Source organism: Dromiciops gliroides, chromosome 2, assembly GCF_019393635.1.
Source record: "Dromiciops gliroides isolate mDroGli1 chromosome 2, mDroGli1.pri, whole genome shotgun sequence".
In the NCBI taxonomy this organism is placed as follows: domain Eukaryota; kingdom Metazoa; phylum Chordata; class Mammalia; order Microbiotheria; family Microbiotheriidae; genus Dromiciops; species Dromiciops gliroides.
This window is the reverse complement of record NC_057862.1, coordinates 431353784-431372969: the sequence shown is the minus strand read 5'-3', so window position 1 is coordinate 431372969 and position 19186 is coordinate 431353784. Positions and strand designations below refer to the sequence as shown.

The 19186-nt window shown below is 45.3% G+C and overlaps 1 protein-coding gene across 1 annotated transcript in view; it reads right to left on the bottom strand.

Annotated features, from left to right (window-relative positions):
- NOTCH1 (notch receptor 1) overlaps positions 1-19186 on the bottom strand; it is an 80478-nt gene that overhangs the window by 27774 nt on the left and 33518 nt on the right. The window contains exons 4-12 of the mRNA XM_043985768.1: positions 18081-18419; positions 12059-12181; positions 10772-11005; positions 9891-10046; positions 9413-9598; positions 8517-8630; positions 6297-6410; positions 2661-2894; positions 2237-2347 (exon numbers count right to left, since the gene is read on the bottom strand). Coding sequence (XP_043841703.1) covers positions 2237-2347; positions 2661-2894; positions 6297-6410; positions 8517-8630; positions 9413-9598; positions 9891-10046; positions 10772-11005; positions 12059-12181; positions 18081-18419 — 1611 coding nt within the window. The remainder of the gene's footprint in view (positions 1-2236; positions 2348-2660; positions 2895-6296; positions 6411-8516; positions 8631-9412; positions 9599-9890; positions 10047-10771; positions 11006-12058; positions 12182-18080; positions 18420-19186) is intronic.

Below are 19186 nucleotides of genomic sequence, written 5' to 3'. Positions count from 1 at the left end.
AGCTATAGGGATTTGTTTTAGTTTACCCATGACCCCTTCCTGGTTCTAGAATATAGCATAGCCAAAGAGCACTGGACTTGAGTATTAGGGTTCTGGTATTAGTTCCAATTCTACGACTAATCCACTGCTTTCCCTCTCTATGGCTCAGATAATTATATGTGCCCTACCCATCTCATGAGAGTGACATGAACTGTCGTACAAAACAAGTGTGCAAGGGCAGCTAGGTGGCACAATGGATAAAGCACCGACCCAGGATTCAGGAGGACCCGAGTTCAAATCTGGCCTCAGACACTTGACACTAGCTGTGTGACCCTGGGCAAGTCACTTAACCCTCATTGCCTGGCAAAAACAAAACAAAACAAAAAACAAGTGTGCAAGAACTTTGGAAAGGATTGTTAATAATGCTTGAATGATCTGTCTTTTCCTGACGTGCCTCTCCCCCCATCTTGTTATTTCTTTCTCTCTTTCTCAGCATTCCTTCTATATAATCTCTCTTCCCAAACAGGAATCCCATTCCTCTGGGTCTCTGCTTCCTCACCTATAGAATAAGGAGCTTATATATTTAATATGATTACATGCATCTTTGGAAGAGAAGGAGGAAGAAAAATTTGGAATTCAAAATCTTATAAATCAAATGTTGAAAACTATTTTTACATGTAACTGGAAAAAAATACTATTATTAAGACAGAAGGAGCTTGGAATAGAGGAGTCCTTTCCAGCTATACATCTTTTTTTTGGGGGGGGGGGCGGGACAATGGGGGTTAAGTGACTTGCCCAGGGTCACACAGCTAGTCTCAAGTGTCTGAGGCCGGATTTGAACTCAGGTACTCCTGAATCCTGGGTTGGTGCTTTATCCACTGCACCACCTAGCTGCCCCTCCAGCTATACATCTTATACGCATATTCTTGGTTTTGGTTGATTAGGGGAGGGACCATTTCTTGAGTTTTTATTCAAGGCAACAAGGAGGGCCTAATAAAAGATGTGGGTCCTTTATTAGTGCCCCAGGTCAGGCCTAGGAGGCACTGGTAAGTAGCAGTAGTCTGATCCAAGGTACAGTTCTGCCCAGGGTGATCAAACCAACCAGTCAAACAAGGCAAGGAACCTGATAGCCCTGAGACCCAGAAGTCTGGAATCACAGAATCACAGGATTTAGAGCCAAAATGGATATCAGAGATCATTTAGGCCAGCCCCTTCATCTTGTCGGAAGAAACAGACCCATAGAGATTAAATGAGGTTCACTGACCACACTGTCCTCTTTCTTGTGGACAACACATCTCACAGCTCCCTTGCACCCCAACCCAAGCTATATGAAGGGATGAGGCCGGTGAGCAGTTAGAATGGTGCTGATCAGGGAGCTGGTTGGTATCCTATGGCCAAGAGAGAACGTCCTAGGATACTCTCTTAATCAAGTCTCTCTGCCCCCAGGCAACCAGACTCATCTCCCTAAAATATAGAATGCATTCCTAATGTTGTTCTCCTGTTTAAGAGCCTTCAAGGTCTCCTTATTATTATTGTTTACAGGTTGGTCCAAACTCCTTAAGCCACAGTTTCTCACCTTCCATATTTGGCTTCTGCCTACCTTTTCAAGTTCATCTCAGCCTACTTTCTTTCTTTCTTTTTTTTTTTTTTAATTAAGGCAATTGGGGTTAAGTGACTTGCCCAGGGTCACACAGCTAGTAAGTGTTATGTGTCTGAGACCGGATTTGAACTCAGGTACTCCTGACTCCAGAGCCAGTACTCTATCCACTGCGCCACCTAGCTGCTCCTCAGCCTACTTTCTACAAAAATCTCCTTTTATTGTGGTCAAAATAGATGTCAGACTTGCAAATGCACCTTGTATTTTTCAAACACCTAGGCTTTTGTTTATGCTTTGCCCCCAATTTCTACCTGTCCAAATCCCACCTGTTCTTCAAGACCTAGCTCAAGTCCCACACAAAGCTTCCCCTGACCACCTCAGGCTTCAGTGATCTCTCCCTCCTTCCAAGTTCCTTACTAATGGTAAAACTCACATGCAATCTATTATACTTTGAACACATTAACCTTGCTTGTTAACCAACTAGACTGTCTCCCATAAGGGTAGGAATGACCTAAAACAAGACCAGGTGCTGGGAAGCGGGGCCAATATGGCCTAAATGGAGGAAATGTGGACACATGATAGTGATGCAGGGGGTTGCTAGTGTCAGAGAACCCCAAAAGGGTGTGAACCCCATGCTCCTTTCCTCAATTGGATTCTCACCTGTGTAGCCCGGCTCACATGCACACTCATAACCATTAATCTTGTCTATGCATTTGCCAGAGTCACAGGGGTTGCTGGCACAGTCATCAAGGTTGATCTCACAGTTGGGCCCTGGAGTGGGGAGAGAACCAATGGTCAGTGTCCAGCCTGATTCCTACTCTGTTCTACTCCCCCACTGCCTCACCAAGGGATCTATCAAAATATAGCCTGTCCCAAAAGTCTTAGTGCAGCTTTAAGCTTTAAAACGTTTAAAAGTCTAGCCTCCCCCAACCCTTGAAGCCTTCAGCCTCTGTCATAACCCTACACTCACTCGCTCACACACACACACACACACACACACACACACTCCTCACACCCTTCATGCTCAGCCTTACTCCTTCCTCTGGTTCTCTTGCCTTACCACCCTCTCCCTGAAAGACCTCACCTGTGGTCCCCTTGAGACACAGACAGTTGTAGGCATTGTGGCGGTCCTGACAGGTGCCCCCATTTCGGCAAGGCTGGCTCTGACATTCATTGATGTTGGTTTCACAGCGATGCCCAGTATAACCAGGCTGGCAGAGGCAAGTGAAAGCAGCGATGCCATCCTTACAGGTTCCATAGTGGCACGGGTCAGGGTCACATTCATTGATGTCCACCTCACAGTGGGAACCTGTGAAGCCTGATTGATGGAGGAGACAATGGAAGGAGCTGTCAGCATGTGGCTGTGTTATGTATTCCTAAGCCCCTCACCTCCTACTTCTTTCAGCTGAGGCCAAGGAAGACCTAGATGGCTGAGATCCAGGCCTAATGCCCATCCAAAAACATTGTTCCTGACAGTTCCCTCTAGAAGCCCTTAGAGCATTGACTCTTCCACATCGCTTTCAACCCTGGAAAGATACAGGCTTAAGGGGACAAAGTGAGACCAAGAGACCTCCTTGAATTGGAGGGACCAAGGTTGCGAGGTGGGCCATGGCCGCAGTCTCTAGAACTGCAATGTTACAATTAAAAGGGAATAAGCATTTATTAAGTGTCCACCATGTGCCAGACAATGTGCTAAGCACTTTACAAATACTATCTCATTGGGTCCTCACAACAACTCTTGGAGGTGGGTCCTATTATGATTCTCATTTTACAACTGAAGAAACTGAGGCAGAAAGAGGTTTGCTGATTTCCTAGGGTCACACAGCTAGTAAGTGTCCAAGGCCAAATTTGGACTTGAGTCTTTCTAACTCCAGACCCAGGAGTCTATCCATTGAGCCACTCAGCTGCCTCCAAGGGACTTTACAGTTAATGGGAAGAACACTGCATTGCCATTTGGAAAGTCCAACTTCACATCTTAAACCTATATACACAATTGTCATCTTGGGCAAGTCACAATGCCTCTGGGCCTCAGTTCCCTCTTCTGTAAAAATGAGGGGGATTTGACTAGATAATCTCCAAGATCCTTCTCAGCTCTAAAAGTCTATGATTCTATGAAACTGAGACCCAGGCAAAAGAAAAATGACTTACTCAAGGTCACACGACAAATCAAAAGCACAGCCAAGATTTAAAGCCAAATCTTCTGACTCCCAAGTCCAGGGCTCTTTCCAGTCTACTACAAGCGTTCCTTTGTGTTCTTCCTCCCCTTGCACTGTCTCTTGGCTTGGACTGTCTCTAAGAGCACCCTCCACCCCCACCCAACACTTCCCGCCTCTCATCTGGGCTCGGCACTGTGTGCACGCTCATTAAGGACAGCTCCACTCTGACTTCTGGCGGGAAGGCCCCACAAAAGCTGCACAAAGGCTGCTCTGTTGAACACCAGGCTGCTGGCATCGGCTTGCCCAGTTGTTCCTCAGGTCTCTGGGCCCTGTGCCTGAAGAGAAGCCCATGCTTTGCTACGACCAACAGCTTGCCTAAGCTGCCCCCGAACAGCTGCTCCCACATGGTGATCTCAAAGCGTTTTGAACAACCAATAACCCCAGTGTTTATAAAGGCGTTTTTAACAATGAATAATCCCAGTATTTATGAAAGCACTACTGGGTTGTGAATGAAACAACAGCTTCACCTGAGATGGGCAAGCATCACTCAAGGGGGCCTGGATTGATTAGTCAGAGGGAAATGTTACATTGGTTTACTCCTCTATGAAATGGAGTATAGAGATGCCAATTTTGCTACTGAACTCACAGGAATGTTAGGGTATAAAAATAACTTGAAAAAAAAAATGTTTGACCCAGCAAACACCACTACCAGGCATCAACCCCAAGGATGCCACTAGAAAATGTTCCACATATACAACAATGTTTAGTGGCACTTTTGAAATAGCAAGGAACTACAAGGAACCTAAGTGTTTATCACCTGGGGAATAACTGCATAAATCTTAGCTCAGGAGTTGGAGCCCCTTAGGCAGTTGGATATTGGACATCACATCCCTCTGGCAACTCCTGCGGTGGCACTGGTGCCAAACTGTACTGGCTCTGCCTTTCCTTTGGATCCACCAATGTCGTGGAGAGGGAAAACCTGCTCCATGGGGAACAGCTTGTTTTCCATATTGATCTGCCTAGGCCAGCACCCTGAAGAGGACATTCCAGCTACACCTCATGGGGTAAATATAACACACAGCCACATTGTGGTCTGTGGCTCTTCAGGGGGCTCATCCATGGTAGTCAGCGACTGGTGGAGGCCTACTACTACTACTGAATGATGGATTACTACACTATAAGAAATGAAGAATTATCTAAGAAAGACTTATACCTGACTTAGAAACACTTATATGAACTGCTGCAGAGTGAAGTAACTGGAACCAGGAGGAAAAATTACAAAGAGATTGCAATAATACAACGAATATGAAGATTCCAACAAAAAACTAGACCTTCAAGCAAAACAGTCTGATCATGACTTCAGAGAGAGGTAGAGAAGCATGCCGAGTGCTCCTCAGAAAAGTGGGAAACTATAGACGTGGAATGAGACATATATTTTCAGACAGCCAATATAATCAATCATTTTGGTTGATTGCACTTAATTTCTTACAGAGAGGAATCTACAGGGGGCTAGAGAAAGCCATTGGTAAATGAATCTTAAATTAAAACAATTTTTTTTCAAATATCAATATTTTTTTTTACAAAAGAAAACATTGCATTTATGGGGGTGAGAAATAGCTATAAGTGCCACAAATATCTTTTACATATATTTGTTTTTATTTATGGATTTTTAATAAATCTTTTGATTTATTAGTATTACTATGATTAGAGTAAACTGAAACCTTAGCTCTCCAGAACTCTTAGGGAAAGAGTCTTTCAGATAGCTGAGGGTTTACTCATTCTATCGGAAAAAGTAGAATGAAAATCTTTATCTATTTGAAATGTTCACACACTTCCCTTCCTCTTCAAATGGAATACACCAACTTTCAGGGTTGATACAAATACTGTGCTCAGAGTCTAAGGGTACATGGACCTCACTTCTGCAACACTTCTGGGCTTTTGGAGTTTAGGATGAATCAATCTCATCTCTCTCTCTCTCTCTCTCTCTCTCTCTCTCTCTCTCTCTCTCTCTTACACACACACACACACACACACACACACACACACACACGATTCTAAATTGTCATAATTTCTGCTTGTAATAGTTTCTCACTCCTCCCCTATGTCGCCCCAAAGATCTACAACAAGCTCAGAATCCAGATAACTATGCTTGTTAGAACTACGTATAAACTTGTAGCTCACAAAATTTACACAGCATTGAGACCGACAAAGCATGCTTTTTTATAATGTCCTTAGTGCACTTTACTGATGAGAAGATGGAAATTCAGAGATACAAAGTAACTAGGATGGGGAACGGGGGAGGAACAATGTCTCCTATGATTCAACTAGGTTTAGTGTCCAGGGCTTTGTCACATCTATTTGGGTCTTCCTGGTTTTTGGTTTATTACCAGAAAAATGAGGAGCTACAGAGACTTCATGAACTGGGATTGAATGGATCCTGGTTATATGTCATGGCTCCCCTTCTTTGTCTCTTGAGCCCTGGCAACAGCTCCCCAAGCCCTCTCCCTACCAAGCCCCCGGGGCCCATGTTACCCTCCCCACCCCTCCACCCCCAAAACAGGTACCTTCAGTACACTCGCAGGTGTAGGTGTTGGGGCCATCTACACACTTTGCTCCATTCTTACAAGGTGTGCTGGCACACTCATCAATGTCATGCTGACAGAGATGCCCATTGAAGCCTGAAATCCAGCAGAGAAAAGTTATCAGCCACTGCCTGTCCTCTCCTATCCCAAACATCTGCAGCCTCTTTCCAAGACTAAGTCCCAGGGAAGCAGGAATCTTTCAGGAAAATTCATCAAGGATTCTTTTCTCTGGTGCTATTCCAAAGCTCCTCCTCAGAAAGTGAGGCCATCCCCCGTCAAGAACAGCCTACACTGTGAATTAGTCCATCCTTACAAAATCAGCCCATTCCCCCAAAGCTGCTCACAACATACCCCACACTATGAAACACACTATACATATTTTTCCAAATACTTGCTTTCTTCCCTTCCCCAAACTCAAGAAATCCCAGAAAATACCCCTCCAGGACACTGTTCAAACTCCTGCCTTTGAGTGTCTCCTCCTGCCCCAGCCCAAAGCTTTCTTATCCCAAAGCCCCTTCATTTCTTTCAGCTCACTCCCTTCTGATCACTGTCCCTTCCCTGCATCCTGCCAGCCCCCCACCCCCCAACCCCAGGCTAGCCTATAGAAGCTGGTATTTTTTTTCAAACCCACTCTGGGTTGCCATAGCTACAGCCACATAGGGCTGTGAATGGGGGGACCTGACCCAATGTCTGGAACATCTTATTTACATCTCTAGAGGAGTGAAGGATCTGAACTTCGAAATCCTTTCACAGATTGTCCACCCCCCTCCTCCCCACTCTGTTTTCTCCCCTGGGATACTGACACCTTAGTAAAGCCCCTGACCAGCTCTCTAGCATGTCCTCCCTCTAGGCTTCCCACGCTGGAGACTTTTCAATCACAAACTTTTTATTTAAATTTTAACTGTTTTTTAGAAGGCCCAGCCTACCCATCCTCTCTTTTCTCTTCCCCTACACCTCAGGGTGGGGGGAGGGAGAGGCCAAGGTGGGGTGTGTGTGTGTGTGTGCGCGCGCGCGCGCGCATGCCCAGGCAACAGGCAGTACTGAAGTTAATTATTCGATTGAAAAGATGACTGGACATCTTTCATCTATCCAGGAAAAGCACATCTACCCTTTTCTATATTAACTAGCTCTCTCAAAGATGAGAAAAGCAATAAAGGTTTTCCTCAAAAAATATCCCAGTTGCTCTGATGCCTATTTTCCTCTCTGTCCCCCTGGTACTCAGAAACTCTGATCTCTCTCTCCCAGATCTTGTGCAGGTTTCTTTGGAAGAAACCATCTCCTCCCCAATAAAAGAGGGCACATGCCAAAGACAGGGCATGTGTTGCTTTATAATCATAGAGCACTGGGTCTGAGAGAGACACTTCAGGCTAACACCACCATTTTACTGATCGGAAAACTGAAGCTAGAGAAAGGAAGTAGTTTGCTCAAGGTCACCATTAGTTAACAATAAGATTTTGAACTGGAATTCAAATCTTCCTGGCTCTATACCCTATATTCTTCCTTGGTGCTCCTTTCTCTCTCTCTCTCTCTCTCTCTCTCTCTCTCTCACCCATCATGTCTCCCCTTTTATCCCTACCATGCGGCTCTATATAGAGCCAAGGTCTTTCTCTTTCTCACTTCTTTAGACCAGCTATACAGCCTACATGTGAATTATGATTTCCAGAGAAATTTCAGTTTATCTGGAAGCAGTGAGGGGAGGAAAAGGAATGATTCTTTGGGTTTACTAACTTTTAAAGTTGGAAGGGACCTCAGAAATCAACTAGTCCAACCTCTTCAGACCAATAAGGAAACTGAGACTCAGAAGTTAAATGCCCAAGATCACAAACTTGGTAACCAGGATCAAACCTGGTTCTGCTAATTCAAATCCAGTGCCCTTCCAACTACTACACACTCCCCCTGAGCACACAAGCCCTCTGAGAACCTTGATGAGTAAGTGGGGAAGAACAGAGCCTCTGATCCAGTGACATTTTTGGCCAAAATGTCAGCATCCCCTGATGTGGATGAAGGATTCTGACTATAGAGGAGTGGGCTGCTTTGGACTCCAGGGGGCTGGCCTCCGCAGCCGGCATGGAAATCCACCTTTCCTTACTTGCCTCTGGCAAGGGGATTAATTTCAACTTTGTTTCCACTACAAAGGCTTATGCTGAGAGGCAAGGCTATCGACCGCCCAGCCAGCCCAGCCAGCCCATCCTTAGTCCTTACCCGTGGGGCACTCGCAGTGGAACTCGCTGATCTTGTCGATGCAGTTGCCGTTGTGCAGGCAAGGGCTGCTGGCACACTCGTCTATGTTGATCTCACAATAAACACCCTCATAGCCTAGGAGGTGGGAGGGAGAAGGGAGAGGAGAATGGGGTTGGTGTTGTAAGGATGATGGTGGGAGAGAGGAAAGGGTTTCTAGCATTCAGTACATAAGCAATTGTCAGGAACTTCTCTGTCTTTCCACCTATGAGCCCCAGGAGAATCCAGCTGGAGGAGAGAGTAATGCCTTAAAAGGAAGTTCTTGGGATACAGCAAAGGTTGATCATAATTATCAATCACAGAATGCCATGACTGGAAGCAACTAGAGAAGCCATCTAGTTTACCCCCATCCCCTTCATTCTCTAGGAGTGGATGCTAGGACCCAGAGAGAAGAAATCACTTGCCTATGCACACACCAAGTGTCTAAGCCAAGTCTAGAACTTAACACACAGCCCAGCGCTCCCTTGTACATCAGGAAGCCAAGTCTGGGCAAGTAGTAAAAGATGTTCCTAATGTTCCTGTTCTTACCCTTCTTTATGTCATCCTACTCCCGAGTATCTCCTATTTCCCCATCTCTTTTCCTGGGCTTCTGACCACATAACTTGCTTTACTGTATTATAACAGGATTCTTTCTGCTCTTGCCCAGTTTCCCTGTGTTCTAACTATAGTTTTCTACTCTTATTTTGGCTCCGACTTTTGATAACTGCCAAGTCCCGCGCCAAATTCTACTCAGTTTCCTTGACTCCAACTTTTCACCCTGTATGCATAACTCATTACATCCCCACACCAAGCAAGAACCTGTGCACGTCCATTAAAAGTGTCCACCCGAATGGGGTTAGAAAATACCCAGCATTTCAGACCTGGCATGCAGATACACTGGAACTCTCCAATCTGGTCCAAGCAGGTGGCATCATTTTGACAAGGATTGGATATACACTCATTGACATCGATCTCACACCGGGGGCCAGTATACCCTTGCAGGCACTGACACTCAAAGGAGCCGAGGGTGTTGATACATTTACCAGCATGCTCACAAGGATTAGCACCTATTAAGGGGAAACACAAATATAAAAATGGGTTTAAACCTGGGAGTTGAACCCTAAGTGGCTCTTGCTTACCCCAAGGCTACTCCCAAAAGATACAAATAAAAGTGACAGGGACTAGACCATGCCTCTCCTGACCAGATCCAGACCAGGGGGGTCCCCAGTAACAAGGGGAACTGTCTCCTCTTTCTCCTGGCCTACTTCCCCTGAGTATGATCGCAATACCACAAGCACTCAGTTGGTGCCCCTCTGGCAGACAGAAGGTTCCCCACCATGGACCTGCCCAGCCACATACCCAATGAGCACTCATCCACATCTTGGTTGCAGGCTGGTCCCATGTAGCCAGAGGGGCAAGTACAGATGGCTTTGCCATTGACGGGGTTGGTATCACAGTTGGAACCCTCATTGCAAGGGTTGCTGATGCATGCGTCATTGAGGTGGCAAAGCAAACCTGAGTGGAAAAAAAATGTGAAATGAGATGTGAACTTAACTGCATTAAGATCCCAAGTGACTGAAGGATCAAGTCCTCTGGTCCTTCCAGTATCTTGGATGGTGATGCTATGTTTCAATAAATTAGTTGCTAGTTGTGTTTTTAAAGAATCAGAATATAATTTAAAACATCAAAAAGCTTTAAACTGAAAGGCTCCCTGAGAGATAGTTCAACTCCTACCTGGTAAAGGAATCTTATCTATTATATCCCTGACAATCGATGACAAATCCATCATCCATTTGACGATAGAACACAAACTAGGTTAACATCAAAACTAGACTTAATTTTAATTTCTCAGTCCTCTTGACTGAGGACCCCTTGCAGACACAAGATAGAGCAGGAGACAGCATAGGAGACTGGGCTGAATGTCTTTAGCTATCAGATTTTCATAAGTTCCTAGAGAGTAGCAATTATCTTTCTTTTTCATATTTGTATCTCCAGAGTTTAATACAGACCCTGGCACCCAGTAGATACTTAATAAATGTTTATTAATGTATATTAATACCTAAAAAGTTTCTGTATTATATATTCAAATAAGTTCCCAAAAGAAGCTCTTATTTTTGTCATTCCTAGAACCCAGATAAAAATTCTAGCTATCTGGATTTCTAAACTGTTTGGGTGGGGGCTTGTATTAATACTTCACATTCCTATAGTACTCTTCAAATAGTCTCCCCTCCTAGAGTTACCTGTTCGGCCATGAGGACATTCACAGTAGAAGGAAGCAACTCGGTCATGGCAGGTGGCACCATGGAAACAGGCGGCATTTGCACAGTCATCTATGTTTTCACTGCAGTCCTCACCAGTCCAGCCGTTGACACACACACAATTGTAGTCACCATGGGTATTATGGCAAGTACCACCATTCTGGCAGGCATTGGGCATGAGCTGACACTCATCCACATCCTCTGTACAATATTGACCTGGGAAGGAGGGATTGAGAGGAGAGTGATGTCAGACCCAATCCCTGGGGAGAGGAGAGCTAGAAGAGGTTATTCCTTAAAGCCAAGTGATTTCACAGGCAATAGCAAGAAATTAGGGCAAAAGAGACACTCTACACAAATCATGTTACAACGACGTCCAACTAAAATAAATACAAAGTACTATTACTTATGGGGGCAAACCCCGAAAAGTACTAAATAAGTTACAAAAGACATGACTCCAAAGTCCAAAAAGGATTCATTTGTTCTTTAATGGTTCCAGAAAACCAAGGTTTTAGCATGTAAAAATTGAAATAAGTGATTTGCTTGTGTGTTAAAATAATCCTATATATATGACACAAAGCCAAATAGCACTTTTTAAAATCTTTCTTTTGTACTAAGTGTGTCCAATGGGTTGGAACTTTAAAGAAGGTTTCATTTCAAAACAGGGGAGGGGAGAAGAGGGGAAAGCAGAAATGAGATCCATGCATATAAGATCTTCTTAAATAGAATAAACCAAATTGATTTAATTTTTTTCTGGACAACTCAGACTTATCCACATGAATATACATTATTGGGACACAGAAGAGTCCTCTCATTTTCAACATGGTCACCAACACCCTTACCCTAATCCTGCCTTAGGGTCAAACACTGGCAAGAGGATGTCTCCGAATACCTGGCTGGTAGGCAGTGGTCAATACTGCTATAAACCCACTCCCACATAAGTGGGCTTGATATGTCTGGTAAAGGTATGGCTGAAAGGGTTGAGTAGATAAGGGCTCACAAGGTGAGGACAAAGGACAAGGTGGGCTTTAGATAGTCACAAACCCCTGGTTCCAGAGCTCTGGCTCTGGGGTAAATGGCCCCCCATTAAAACCTTGGGCCTGAGGAGGATCATCTTCCTTTGTTTAGGATACTTAGAATACTTAGGATACCTATGGATCTAGGGAAGTCGTGAGCACAGAAGAATGAGCCTACCCCATTCCCTGGGCTGGCCCCTCTAATATTAATTAGCTTTACCCTCAGTCAGCCAGATTTTTGTCAATTGCCCCTCACCTGTCCATTCTGGAGGGCAGCGGCAGTTGTAGGTGTTTACCCCATCCACACAGGTCCCTCCATTCTTACAGTTATTGCCAGGACAGTCATCAATGTTGTCTTCACAGTTCTGGCCAGTAAAACCTGAAGAAGGAAACAGAAGGAGGATAAATCAGGTTCTACTACTTCCTTTTAGGAAAAAGAAAAACAAACCAAAAAACCCCAAGGTGAACAAGATCTGGTAGCTCTTCAACTTGAACCATACCAACAATACCCACCAAGCTGGGATAGTCTCATTTAGAATCTCTACTATTCTCTCAAAACTCCCAGGAGTCGGGGGGCGGCTAGGTGGCGCAGTGGATAAAGCACCGGCCCTGGATTCAGGAGTACCTGAGTTCAAATCCGGCCTGAGACACTTGACACTTACTAGCTGTGTGACCCTGGGCAAGTCACTTAACCCCCATTGCCCCGCAAAAAAAAAAAAAAAACACAAAAAACAAAAACTCCCAGGAGTAACCTCTCTTTTCTGGAAATCTATTATTATGAAAACATAGCTTACCAACAAATTAGGGGACAATTGTCTACTTCTCTTTAAAGGACAGCACTTGGCATATGCTGTCTATGTGCTCAATCACTTGATTAGACTGGTGGAGTAAGGGGGGGGGTGACACATCAGTGAGATCACTGGACTGATTAGACATTTGAATTCTAATCTAGTTCTGCCCAACTCTGTGCAACCTTAAGTAAATTACTTCCCTTCTTGGTGCTTCCATCTGGGCAAGCTCACCGTGTTCAATTCTTCTAAGATAGGAAGAATGTAAACTACAGAAATTCAATTTATATTTAATTTTTTAGAAACATGACTATTTCATAAAGTGATATACCCCACTGCCAGTAGCTTTGGGGGGGGGGGTGTTAGGGTAGCAGAGGTGGGAGGAGAAAGAGGAATACTTGTCTGCTCCCTGAATAATATAAGGCTTAATTCCTTAATTACAGAGGTCCTTATACTCTGTTCAACACCTGGGGGGCCAATAGCTAAATCATAGTGGCTACCAGGTTACCTATTAATCTGTTCCACTCCCTCTGGCTCAATGATCAACTCAGGAGGGTCTGATTCTAATTGCTTCAGGCTGCTATACTGCAGGGCAAACCTGTGGCCAGTTACTGATTAACACTCTAGCCCAGTAAAGGAATCCTTTGAACTGCCTCATGCCCTTGGAGAAAGCCAAGCTAGTTCAGCCCCCTCCCTCTGGGCTTTGCCCTGGAGCAGGAGTGTCAATGACACCCCATTACCTGCCTTCCAGCCATGCCCACTCAAAGCTGGAAATTGGCAACAAGAAGAAAAAAGTCTTGGTTGAATGTGAAAAGGAAGCCCTTATGTTTTTATGAGCAGCATTTCTGTGGAACAGACACTGCTATTCTTTACAGATACCCATTCTTCTTCCAGTTCCAGCCAGTTAGGGAGCGTTCTCCTGAAATAGCCTTGAAGAAGGGCCAAGTAGGAAATTGGGGGCCGGGTAAGGAAACAAGTATCCCTTTCCAGGTCTGCATTCTCAAGGTGCTTTTCAGACCTGGGACATAACAATCAGGGGACCACCCCTGTTCCCCCCATGAACCAATCTACCAGACATCCACTAAGGGACCCAAAGCAATGACAATCAGCATACCCCATCTCCAATCAAGTAGTGCCTTATGCATTAATAGCGGATTCAGAAAATGGCAGGAACTTCTGACCCCTTTTGGCTGGGGGAAGTGTCCCAGGACAGAGAAAAAGGAGCTAGACTTCAAACCATCTGTCTGTTGGCCAAGTGTTGAAGTGGAAACCAGGAAGCCAGCTTGTTAATGTATAACCTGGTGCTCATCACTGATACTCCTCTGAGCAATGGTATGTTTATAGTAAATAAGAGAAGGGTTATCACAGCCAAATACTTCTTACAGCAAAGTAGGGACAAACATCCAACCCTGTGCTTTCCTAAATGCCTTAACTAGGGGAAGACAGGACACATTCACCTCCTGTGGTGTGAAATGTGTTCCCTGCTCTTCAAAGGCTGTGTAGACAATGGAACATACCAGACAGAAAATGATAGGGCACCCTCCTCCTCTTAGGAATATGCAAGAATCCAATCATTTTGCATTTACACAAGCTCACAAAAGTGGTTGGTGGAGATAAAGCATTATGCTGTGCTCCAGAGAAATTGGGAACAAATTGGTGAACTCATCCCCACCTCCCACCTGAACCAGACTCCTCAGATTCTACATTAGAAATAGGTAGAGATCCACAGGGGTGAGAGTCTGTCCCACGCATGTTTTCTAGTACCTTGGGATAGATGGTCTTGTCTGGGTTGTTTTATATTCTCTAAATAGACTGTGAGCTCCAGAAGGGCAGGGATTCTCATTTTCTGCTCCTTTATGCCTCTCAGTACCTAACAGAGGGTTGGGCCTGGGCTCGGTGTTTGCTTAATTGTTAATTAGGGAGGGGGATGAGAACAATCGATGCTTTGTTCACCTGCCACTCAAGCTCTTCCACAATCAGGACGAATAAAGCAAGGATCCTGCCCTTTAAACCCCAATGTCTCCTCTCCCTTTCCCCACCTCCAAGAGGGGGTTTCGGCTCTAGATCTTTTAGAATTAGACCAACAGTAGGCTTTGGCAAGACAGTTCCAAGAAGGCAATTGATCTTTCCAAGCCCTAACAGACTGTGAGTGAACGGGGACAGCTAAACCAGTCCAGAGGCCAAGGCAGGAAAAGAGACCTCAGAGCCTAGCTATGGCTTCCCTACCTCCCGCCCTCACCCTACCTCCCGCCTCACCCAGACCCAGCTGTCCACTGGACTATTTCCAGTGGTGATCATGGGGAGGTCCAAAGCTAGAAACTTGCCCTACAGGCAATTACTGAGAAAGTTTGACTTCTTTTTCTGGTGTCTCCAACACCATCCCAGTGGTGGGTCTCTCCTCTTACCCATCTTTCAAGGTCCAGCTCAAGACCTATCTCTTCCGTAAAGCAAGTTACTTCTCTGCTCAAAACTCTGTTCTGGCTCCCTACTACACATCAAGTACATTTCATATTTCTTTCCCTTCTATGCAAAGTCTTCCAGAAGCTGGCACATCCAAACTTAATCCAGCTTTATCTCTTCTCTGAGAACCCTATGCTTCAGCCCAAATGGGCAGGTCACATCCCTTCAAACATGACCAACATTTGCCACTTTGGTGCCTTTGCTCACTCCATTTTCTATGGAGGCAATATTCCCTCTCTGTTCTCTATGTGCTGAATTACTGCCTACACCTTTAAAAACCAATTTAGGGGGCGGCTACGTGGCGCAGTGGATAAAGCACTGGTCCTGGATTCAGGAGGACCTGAGTTCAAATCCAGCCTCAGACACTTGATGCGTACTAGCTGTGTGACCCTGGGCAAGTCACTTAACCCCCATTGTCCCACCAAAAAAAAAAAAAAAACAATTTAAATGTTCCTTCAGCTGTCCTGAAAGAGGGAAAGCTCCGGACTTGGATTCAGAAGACCTGGGTTCAAATTTCAGCTTTTTCACTATATACTACTATCTGTTCGAACTCGGGCAAATCACCTTACCTCTCTAGGGCTTAGTTTCTTCCTCTGTAAAATTATAGAGATGGACTAGATCTATGTAAGGACCCTTCCAGCTCTGAACAGTATGTATGTTCCCTATGATCTGTGGAATTTGTGCAGCCATCTACCTTGCTAATTCACTTAACTGTGATGCTTAATAAATGCTAGTTGATTATCGGATACTGTTACCTATTATAATCAGAGTTATAAAAAGAAATTTTTTTTTGTCCCTAGGGCAAGTACCACAAACCACACCTGGAGCAACCAGCAAAAATTTCAACCTCAGTTTAGGGTGGGGGGGAAGGAAGGAGAGGAGAAAGTGTTGTAATAGGATGATGCTTATGCAGACAGTGAGAGGAGAGAGACACAGTAGGAAAAGCCTGTGCGGACCTACCCCAAACCAACAACTGCTAGCTTCCTGTTTTAACTAATTATTCTAACTAGGTGTTAAGTTCTGTGGCTGCTGAAAGCTGCAACCAATTACTACATCCATCACCCAGAAGCAAGGCATCAGTTACTCCACCCCTAGTTACAGCCCTGATTATGATTATCTTTGTTTATGCCTTTATCTCCCTCTCGGGGTGGGGGGGGGGGTGAGGGAACTAAACTGTAAGCTCCATCAGGGCAGGGTTCATATCTTATCTGAAGTTCATATCTTCCCCCAGCACCCTGCACTGCACACAAAAGGCATTTAGTAAATATTTGATGAATTATTACATCAATTTACAGTGATCACTTTCTTTGCCAGACTCCTATGGTACACAGCTATACTACTTAGTGGTTTCAGATGTGTCAGTCACATCTCCCCCCCCCTAACTAGAATGGGAACCCTTTGAAGGAAGAAGGGATGCTTGTTTCATTCTTCTGCTTCTCTCATAGTACCTAGCACAGGGCTGGGCACCGAAGTGCTCAATAAAAACTTACAGAAGCACAAAATGTTAGATATCTAGTCTAATTCCCACTTTCCATTTAAAAGATGGAGAGGGGAGGGGAGGAAAGGAAGGATGAAATTTGGAACTCAAAACTATAAATAGAAATGTTTATTTATTTTTTTGGCGGAGCAATGGGAGTTAAGTAACTTGCCCATGGTCACACAGCTAATAAGTGCCAAGGGTCTGAGGCCGGATTTGAACTCAGGTCCTCCTGACTCCAGGGCCCTATCCATTGTGCCATATCTGGATATCTGCTCTATCCATTGTGCCACCTAGCTAGGGCCCTGGAGTCAGGAGGACCTGAGTTCAAATCCGGCCTCAGACCCTTGGCACTTATTAGCTGTGTGACCATGGGCAAGTTACTTAACTCCCATTGCTCCGCCAAAAAAAAAAAAAAAAGATGGAGGCCAAAGAAGTGATACCACCTGCTGAAAGTTGAGAAAATAGGTAGTGGCAAAGATGAGACTACAGCCCAGGTCTTCTGACTCCCCATCTAGGGCTCTTATTTGTTCCCTGGTGCAGACAAGATGGCCTTTTATGTGCCCCAGCTCATCTCACAGAAAGCTTTCCCTCTCTGTAGTCCAGGATGGACATAACATGCACAAGGATTGTGCACTAGCTTCTGATACCATTTCCCAACCCTAGGGGGAAGAGATGCTGCTTTTCACTGGGTCCCTGACAATAAGAAAGGCAATTTCGATATGAAAAGAAACTGTCCCTGAGCCAAACAAAGCCCCACCTCAGCACACCAGCACTGCCCCCTACCCCCACCCCAGCTGGCTGTTGACATTCAGGAAGTGCATAAACCAAGTGTCTGCACGCAGGGGGCCCCCAGCTGTTTGTGGGGGTGGCTGAATCTCTGAGAACAGACTGTTGGGGCACAAGCTTTGACTGAGGCTGAAGAGGCCTCTCATTTCCCCTTTTTAACACACACACACACACACACACACACACACACACACACACACACACCACCCCCATCAAGAACCATCAACTGAACTGACAGGCTGGATAATGTTGGTGGAGAGCAGCACCAATGAGTGCTACCCTGAGGTGGAGGAAGCTCTTCTAGGAAGGTTTTTAGACTAGCTTTGCTTTCTAAGGACAAAGACAGCAGTCATCACTCTAAGATCTGAAAGGGACCTTTCAAGACCCTTCCAAAGCCCACATGGTGACAAATCTGAGGAAACTGAAGGCCAAAGCAGTGAGAGAACATGTCCAAGGCCACACAGACAGCATCAGAAACAGGATGGGACTCCAGGCCCTGTGTTACCTACTGCACCGGGCTGCCTCCCCTTCTGCACATGGTCTAACACCGTACACCCTCATGTTCTCTTGGTCCGACCTCCAATTTTCCCAAATATTTGAAGCCTCAGCCTCCCAAACAACTCATCTCTATGGATAGGGATTATAGCTTTCAATTCCCATCTCCCTCCCAGGACTGGGCCCAAAGCTGGCTACAAAGTCCATACTCAGTAAAGACTTACGGTAGGATAAGAAAAAGGAGGGGGAAGCTGGGAAGGAGTCAGTACCTGGCAGACAAGTACATTCATAGGTGGTATCTCCGGTCTGACGGCAGGTGCCTCCGTTCTGGCAGGGGGATGGGTTGCATGGTACATAGAGCAGCTCACAGTTCTGGCCGGTGAAGGCTGATCGGCAGACACACTGGTAGGAGCCAACCTCATTGTGACAGGTGCCCCCATTCTTGCAGATGGCAGGGTTCTGGTTACACTCGTTGACGTCATGCTTGCAGGTAGGGCCATGGAAACCAGATGGGCATCCACAGATGTAGCTGGACTCAAAGGGCAGGCACTGCCCACCATTGGCACAGGGATTGGATGCACAAGGGTCAGCCTGTTGGCATGTCTTACCTGGGGGAAAGAGATAGAAGGAAGGAATGACAACCCTTCACACTTAACATTCTGCTTTTCCTATGTATTATCTCACCTGATCCTTACAATAGCCCTGGTATGTAGACAGGGCAGGTATAGTCATTCAAAATTTATAGAAGGAAACTGAAGGCCCAAGAAGCTGAGTAATTTGAGCAATTTTTCACAGGATTTAGAGCCGGAGAGGACTAATCCAACAAAGCTGAGGTCTAGTGAGATTAAATGATTTGCAAAAGGCTACACAGGTGTAGAGTAACAGAGCCATGATCCAAACCCATAGGATCATAGATCGAAAACTAGAAGGGATGTTTGTAGTCAATTCTAATGCTCTCATTTAAAATTTACATACTTTTGGGGGGCAGGGCAATGAGGGTTAAGCGACTTGCCCAGGGTCACACAGCTAGTATCAAGTGTCTGAGGCTGGATTTGAACTTGGGTCCGTCCTCCTGAATCCAGGGCCAGTGCTTTATCTATTGCACCACCTAGCTGCCCCCTCATTTTACACTTAAAGAAGCTGAGGCTTAAAAAGGTCTGACTCTTAATTTGGCACTCTCTTCCCCTTTGTCACCACTGGAAGGGGAAGTTCAATCTATTGCAGATATTACCACTCAACTAGACATCAGGAAACCTGAGTTTTTGATCCATGATCCAATATTTACCAGCTGGAGAACCTCTGGCTGGTCACCACTCCTCTCTAATTTAAAGAAAATTACAGCCCCTCCATATAAAGGTGGTGGTGGGGGGAAATC